The following is an 8,456-nucleotide window of genomic DNA, read 5'->3' as shown; positions in this document are numbered from 1 at the left end:
ATAGATTTTTATTGGCCTTTTTAAAGCACGTCCAGCGCTACTTCACAATTCATCAAACTGGATTTGTTTTGCTTGAATTTTTATCTCATCGAATTTTCTATGGCAAAGATTAAATATAATTAATTATCAGATGGATACCCAAGGGAGAGTATTATAAATATTTTCTATCCCCCACTTCACTTCTATTACATTTACTGTGGTAATATTAATTTTGCAACATTTTGTAATGACATTACAAACTTTCAGAATATTAATTTCAATATTGTTTATGTTTGTATGTTTAGAATGTTTTGCATGCAAATGACAAGTGGGAACTTCGCTTTAAATAAGCCAGAAACCTTAGCAAGGCACAATAGAATGAAGCATATAACCAATGCTTACTGCTTTAGCCTATTTCCTGATTTCCTCTCCCTCGTCACACGGCTTCTTTCATCTAAATCTCTTAAGTTCCCCTTATTTACAATTATTCCATAAATTGATTAAATTCAGGATACTTGTTATAAAGTATGCTTCACGCAAGAGGTCCACCTCAGTAGGATTCATAATAATTTATAATAATAATCCTTAAAATAAAGAGTTTTCAAATATTGCATTAATTCTTTGAAGATAAAAGTGCGGATCAAAGGCATTACTGTGGAACACTCTTTACGAGCTTCATTTAAAAAATGCGAAGTTTTAATTTTATCACTATACTAAAATTTCAAGCAACAGTAACTATCATCAGATGCAACAAAGTTTAATGATACATATAATAAATAACTGCACATTTTGAGTGTACTAACAGTAATCCAAATTCAAAAAATAAGAAAACAGAATTATCTCGATTTATAACTTTCTCGTCACCAACTCACCCTTCAGAAAATCAAAAGTACTAATCAGTAACGAACTCACATTCACTTTGGCAGCACCTAATCGTTTTGTGTACCCAGTCCATCCACAATATACATTCAGCTTCAATATGGGGTTAGTTCTTACCCCGCCGCAGTGGTGCCAAGACCCATGTGACCAAAAGCAAGGGAAGTAAAACCTCAGGTGAACTTCCGCTTCACGAAATCATCATTTTCATCTATGGTTTGCATGCCAATTGCAAAATTGAAACCACCAGCATTCACCAATTAGAACCTCAGCCTCCCTAGCCTGTTCGTGGGCGTGTGGCTGTTTTGGGAGAGATGAGCACAGGTTCGTTACTTGCAGCTTTCATTGCAGCAATTTCTTCCAAGCGTTTCCATGTGGCTTCACGTTTCATTTTAATCTCCTCCTCTTTTGCTTCATCTTCTTGGAATTTGAGTAAGCACTCCTCAAAGAGCTCTGGGTCAATATCAGAGAAGATTTTGCGAACATTTAGTGTCAAGCTCTGTACTGCCTGGTTCCAGTGCTTTCTGGCATTTCTCTCCAAAGCAGGGAAGATTATCGGTAGTATAACTTTGCGATTCTGTTTGATTAGGTTCTCAATGTGATCGTTGTTCCATAAGAACAATGCTCTCTCAGCCACCTGAAAATTTAGATTTTAGAGACCAAATACGTGAGAAAACTGAAGAGATCACTGGCATAGAAAGTGAAAGGGCAGTAAACATCAGCGATACTGCTCACTCGGAACAAAAATGTTAAACTCCACAACACAATCACCAATTTTTTTTTTTAAATTCCTTTTCACTACCTGCAGCCTCTTATACTTTTCTACAATTCGGTGAGTTTTAAACTGAGGATAGGACACTTCTGGGATTTGACATCTCAAGTAAGTGATCTCACGAATTTAGCAATTTATTGTCGGAGACATCTGCACTGTTTTGAGCTTTTTGATATTAAGATTAACCATTGACAAGTATTCAAAAAAAAAAAGATTAATCATAGACAAAGGAAAATATCCATGACTCCTAACTTGGTGGTAAAACCCAACCACCAAAGGGGCCCAGATATCAAAGGTTGATGCTATTACGGTGACTACTTATCACTAGATTGCTGCTACTCAGCCGCACTATAATCTCTAGCAAGACCAGTCACAGCTGAGCACACACTAGAAATTCCACAACACATCATTTCTGCCAATGTTGTCAGCACCTCAACGCCTGCAACAAGGTGTGGCTAATTATCTTCATTTCTACATCCAAACAGTCTAACTGCCATGCAACCACTCACACATCCACACATCTTATATCACCAAACCAGTTCGGTACTCTAAAGACTAAAACTACTCTAAAAAGATTTAAAAAAAAGGAGTTGAGGACATGCTAAGTGTACTGCCTAGCTATTTAAGTCAAATTCAGGAGAGACCAGAAGATAGTTTACCACACCAAGAAAGACAAATAAAAGTAGTTGAGCAAACCAAGCTAAACACATTGTCTAACTCACAAGTCGTTTCGATCCTCTGGGATCTCTTAGTCTTTATTACATCCTAATATTGGACTACACTATTATTACAGATAATTCATGGGATGATAGTGATAGACAATCATATTTCAAAATTTTCATAAATAATTACATTATCCTGGTTCTTCAATTCAAAATCCTGCAGTATGAGTTAACTTAAATAGTTCCAATAGTTACAAAAACATTGACCATGCCTTTTATACCTCATCCACACAGAGATTTACAACGGATTTAACACATATCACCGACGACAGCAACAACGCCAATATCTTCAATATCCATAAAATATTTGTACTGTGAATAGTCCAACAATTCACCAAGTACGTCAGTCCAATGATTGCTTGTGTGAGGACTAAGAAAAAGAAGTTTTCCAACGAAAAATAATTAGGGCAACTCAAAAATTGGATAGAAAACTTGATTCTTGATTCTAAATGATAATAAACAGATACATGCCGCAATTTAAAGTCAGTTGTAAATCAGACCAGATGATCTCAAAATCCACAGAGTTCCTCTAAAAAGGATTCAAAAACCTAGTTGACAAATCCTTTGAAAGTCTTGAGGTGTCTATATATATATACATATGCTGCAATTTATTATCATATATATACACCCTGCAAAATATGTGTGTGTGTGTGTGTGTGTATCAAAACTTTTTGAGTTGGACAAGTCTGGACGATATATAGGACAAGTCTATATATATATATATATATATATATATATAAATATATAAACAGATACATGCCGCAATTTAAAGTCAGCCGAAATCAGCCTAGATGATCTCAAAATCCACAGAGTTCCTCTAAAAAGGATTCAAAAACCTAGTCGACAAATCCTTTGAAAGTCTTGAGGTGTGTGTGTGTGTGTATATATTGCAACTCAAAAAGTTTTGAGGTGTGTATATATATATATATATATCATCCAGACTTGTCCAACAGACACGTAGCAAACTTAAACAGCCAAATATTTACAAGACAGCCTTTGTAAATATCATTTGAACGAGAATATTTACCAAAATCTTTCAGGAGAGAATAAAATAATATAGGAGATAGCATCAGTCCCAGAATATTCACCAAAATCTTTATTTGTGGCCAAAATAATGAAATTTAACTCAGACTGGCTGATATCACCAAAAAAACTGATCATTATTCATCCCAATACTATATTTAAGCTGTTAATAAACTTACTAAATGACATGAACAGTAAACATCAACAACTTTGGAAAGTAATTGCTAACAACTTTGATCCCAATCTCGAGAAGAATGACCGGTTCATCTGGTGGACATATTTCTGTCCGTCCTAACAACCACTTACTGTCTCAATTCTACTTTTTATCAGTAGTAACTAACTCTATTTTGTGTTTTTACTCATTTATGGCTATTTACAGCTTGTCACCACCTTGATTAAGTTACACTTTTTCACCGGTCAAAGACTGCTAGATGTCAAATTGATCTAAGCTTTTGCATAATCACACTGAGTCCATCATCTTGCTTATGGAGACACAGAACTTAAAGACACTTTCACTTTGTGAAGTCCACCAATTAAAGTTTATGAGCAATTCTCTTAGCCACAGTTCTTATCCATATCATTTAACTTAAGCAGATTATTCAAAAACATTTTTCGCAGGCTTAAGGTTAGCCCAGTTTCTGTTTAAGGGAGTGTTGAAATATAATATTAAAAGATATAAATAGATCTAACATGCATTCTCAAATGGTTGAAATTGGTATGGACCATAACTGCAATACTTAATACAGGACGATGTGCTTACCGTTTGAGTAGATTTGCTTTATTGTTCACATCTAACAGTTTGACAATGTATTTGATGCAGAATAGGAATTTATACTAGGATATGTTTCCTAATTAATTAAGGACTTTTAATTTCCTTTCCATTTTAGAATTTTGTTTCCTTTTCAATTTAGAATTTTGTTTTCCCTTAGTGATTTAGGATAGTTACTGCTACTATAAATAGTTTCCTCTTGTAGCCTTTGAAGGCATGTTTGATTTCAATAATATTTTCAATTTTCAAATCTCTTTGTGAGTATTTGAGTTCAGTTAATTCTCGGTAAGCTGCGGAATCAACGAGTCTTAACCCCTAAATTCACGGTATTCTTTTGAATCAACGTGAGTTTAATTGTTCTTTTATTCCGGCATTCTCTAGAATCAATGGAATATTTTGAACTTTAAGCTTCCGCTGCATCAGTATTTCAGTGATTGTTATTTTTTTAAACTACTAATACCCAGCTTCTATACTGAATATAGATTAAAATACTTGGTCACTATATGATTTGATGCCACATTGACCAAAAGCAAAAAGCCTTTAATCATGAAGAGCTAGGGTGAAGATTTAAAAACAAAAATGTCAGTTATAATGAAACAATATAAGTCGGAGGGAGACTCATTTAATTTGGACCAAGAAAGATTCTTTTTCATGAAATGTTAAGAATAGGGAGACTTTTCAGGGAGAATCATTGTGAAAGTAGAGAACTACCTACCTGAAAATGTGAACTGCTCAAGCAACGGCCAATCTGGTGAAACAAAGGTACCATACAGCGTTGGAACTCTCCAGGCTGTGTTGATTCTAACACTTCCTCCAGTTCACCTAAGAACATGACCTCTTTAGTACTGTTTGTAACTGGCCAATATTTTAGCAAACCCCGTATAACAGTGTCTGCAAGCTTGCAGTCTTTCTCAACAAACTGTGTGATGCAGTAAGATAGCTGCTGGTGGTACATGGCTACACATTTTGGTTTATGAAGAGGAATTAATGCTCGAACAAGAAAGAGTTTGTGCTCTTCTTTCAAGGGCAAAGCAAACCCATTAATTATACTTCCCAAAATTTCTAGCAGCTCTGCAATCCCATTATGCTTCTCAGTCTCAAAAATGAAACGATAGAAGATATTGTTGATTGCTTTCCTGATAAATGGACGATGCACCATAAATTTCCCATAGATTCGGTGCAAAACTGTTTTCAAATACTCCCTCTCTCTTGGATCCTCTGAATCAAAGAGGTCTAACAACCTGAGAACAAAAGAGTGATCAATATACCTCTTAGCCAATTTTGCATCAGTCTCAGGCGATGCCACAAACCTCAAAAGGAATTCATACACAACTTGTAAATGAGGCCATGCAGGGTCCATTGAGGGCTCCTCCTCTTCCAAATCAAAGGCTTCTAAAACTTTGTTTTCACGGGGTGGAGAAGTGAGTGTTCTGAACAAATTTGCAGAAACCATTTTTACCATTTCTTGCATGACAACTTCTTGAAATTTTCCATTTGCAGAAGAAACGTAATCCACAAGCTCTACCAAGGTCTGCCGTTTGATGTCCTTTTCTTTGAGATTCTTTGTTGGGTCAGTGAAGTCAAAGACAACACAACATAGGTTCAGTTTTCTAACAAACAGATTCTGCTTCTCGGCATTAGGAACATCCTTAAAACTAGGCAATGCTTCATAATAAGCCAATGGATTCCCATTCAGCTTTGAATTCACGGCTTGGGGAAACTTATTCCCATGATTCACTCCTACATTAGCAACAGAATTAATCGCAGAATTGGACACATTGCTAGGATTTGCATATCGATTACCGGCTAAATCACTGTTTCTTGAATTGGCAGAAGCATGTGAAGAGGACGTAGAGGTTCCCCCACCCTCGCGATAGTCAGATGATTTAGATGGCTTCCGCGGGAACTTATTAAGTATCTGTTTGATCATAACTTATATGGTACAAAGAAGTATATCTGTCATACACTTAAGAATCCAAAACCAGTAGCTACTCATTCAAGGCAGAAGCAGCATCAAAGATAGACAAGAAAATGCTCAACTCAGCCTATCAAGAAAAACCAAGATGCAGTGGGGCATTGTTAAGTTAGAATGTGGAATCCATCCTGTAAGTCTCTGATCTTCTTCACCATCAAAATACAACATCCATCTTCACTCAAGTCAGAAATCGTCCAATCCAACCAGGGAAAATAAACCCCTTGCTTATCTGAATAGAAACATCAAACCCACGTCATAAAGTAAAACATCTTAACGCCAAAAGACATCTCATGCAAACTAACTCGACATCAGTTATCTGGACAGAAATCCCAGAATAGTAGTTCTCACCTTCCAAAAATTAGCTATATTAAACATCGATTTTGACTACCAAAAATCCTTAAAAAATCAAATTTAAATAAAATAAAAAAGCAATTTTTTTGACTCGATTTGCAGAACCTATATGCAAAAGAGAATTCAAAATGAAAAAGCATTAAAAAAATTCCAGATTCATTACATATGATAAAACTCAACAGACTTTGACTTCAAAAATGAAAAGGTATAAAGAATATTCACCTCTCTTGTCTCCCTCTCCCTCCTTCAATTTCTTCAAGATTATCAAACTAGTTCAACTGGATCAAAAGGTAACAAGATCTGTTATGATCTATAAACCCCCCACCTTATAGCCATTCTCCACTATGAGTAACCTACAACATCATCAAACCAAAAATTCAGAATAAAACCAAAAAAAAAGTAAAATTAAAAATACAATTTTGATTAAAAACAGATTCTATCAACATGAAACAAATGAAAAGATATAAAATTTATAAAGAAAATATGGAAATGATGAGTGTTATTTACACTAACAAAGATTAGTTAAGCAGCAACTCATACCATTGAAAAGGAAATAAAGAGAGAATTTTTTTTTTAGATTTAGTGGAAAGAATGATGGATTTTAGCAAACATCAAATCTATGTCTCTGGTTGTTGCTGCTGTTGTTGTGGTGTTTTTGTTAAGCTGAAATTACAGTTGTTATTGCAATTTGCTTTTGCTTTTTTTTTTTTTTCCCCTCTTTCGTTAACTTTCTCGAGAAATTTTTACTTTTAGATTTTCTCTCCAGATAGAGATGGAGCTAAATGGACTAAAACACCCCCGGTTGCATCGATGATAGACGAAGAAAGGGAGGTTAAATTTGGAATTGCATGACACTTCATTGAATGCTGAATGAACGCGCCATGGAACTGCGTGTGGGATTTGTTCAATTCATAGGAAAGCCTGTTCCACTGTTTCGCCACTTGATTTTAAATATTAAATATATTTATTTAATATGTTTTCTCCTATTTTATTTTATTTTGCACAAAATATAATATTATTTTTTGAAATAATAACATTGGAATCTCTGATTTTTACATTTTCTTCAAATAGAGACATAATTTATACATTTATATTTACTAGGTACCCCCACCTTCTTTTGTGAAAGTAGTCGCCTTCCCTTACATGAATATTTATTTAGAAATCTACTACAACATGACTTGAATTAATCTTATTAATAGCATATGATAACATAATCCACATGTACAAATTTATTTTGAGTTAAGTCTAGATATGTTTTAAATAATATATTTACTCTAAAAGATATTAAATTATCAATGAGACTCGAACCTTGTATCTTGATGAGCAAACCATAGACCTAAAGGTTTGGCTTAATCTCTTATGGATTGAAAAATCAATTTTCTTTTTTTTAAGATTTTTATAATCTATAGATATATTACAACATAGGGTCTACTAAAAGTCTGAATTCATACATTTACAATGTAGTTCAGAGATTTATCGAGAATAGTTCGAAATATGCATAAATTAAATATGAAACCCCTACTCCCATGCATAAGAAGGTAGATTCACTTCCAAATAATATTCAAGAGATATATTTACTTCATCTATATTTGTGGGAGAATGATTAGATTATTGAGTTATGAAAAGTCGAATTGGTGCTCTCAACATAGTTCAAGACACTAGTGCCTCAAAATTAGCCGAAGCGGTAGTTGAAATATAAAACTACCACTTACCACTAGAGAATTTAGCCAGAGTGATGGTCAAATTCATTAATGAAAAGATAATTTAATTATGCGAGTAGGAAAAAAGGACCTGTCTTTACAAATAGAAAAATTAAGCCCTTATTAGAAAATTAACAAATTTGGAATCTAAATGTTATTAATGTGAACATAAGACAAATTAATTTTTTAGCTGCTATTAAAATTCGAACTTATATATAATAAAAATTTACGAAAAATTACTTAAAAATTGTTTATTAAAAAATGCAAGAGAGGCAAAGGTAAATTAAGA

General features: G+C 34.0%; 1 protein-coding gene across 2 annotated transcripts; it reads right to left on the bottom strand.

Moving 5' to 3' along the window:
* Positions 1–723: 723 nt before the first annotated feature.
* On the bottom strand, positions 724–7,211 carry LOC18053592 (serine/threonine protein phosphatase 2A 57 kDa regulatory subunit B' theta isoform). Of its 2 annotated transcripts, XM_024190375.1 has the most exons (5): positions 7,008–7,211; positions 6,690–6,820; positions 5,452–6,345; positions 4,857–5,382; positions 724–1,492 (listed from the first exon to the last, which is right to left on the bottom strand). In XM_024190375.1, the coding sequence occupies exons 3-5, from the start codon at positions 6,069–6,071 to the stop codon at positions 1,133–1,135; spliced, it is 1,506 nt and encodes a 501-aa protein (XP_024046143.1). In that variant the 5' UTR covers positions 6,072–6,345; positions 6,690–6,820; positions 7,008–7,211; the 3' UTR covers positions 724–1,132. The 2 variants fall into 2 exon arrangements, with proteins under 2 accessions (XP_024046143.1, XP_006447170.1); XM_006447107.2 differs by having other exon boundaries at positions 4,857–6,345.
* Positions 7,212–8,456: the final 1,245 nt, after the last annotated feature.

Source organism: Citrus clementina, unplaced genomic scaffold (assembly GCF_000493195.1).
Source record: "Citrus clementina cultivar Clemenules unplaced genomic scaffold, Citrus_clementina_v1.0 scaffold_2, whole genome shotgun sequence".
In the NCBI taxonomy this organism is placed as follows: Eukaryota; Viridiplantae; Streptophyta; class Magnoliopsida; order Sapindales; family Rutaceae; genus Citrus; species Citrus x clementina.
The sequence above is the reverse complement of the archived record's forward strand: the minus strand, read 5'-3'. Positions and strand labels throughout refer to the sequence as shown.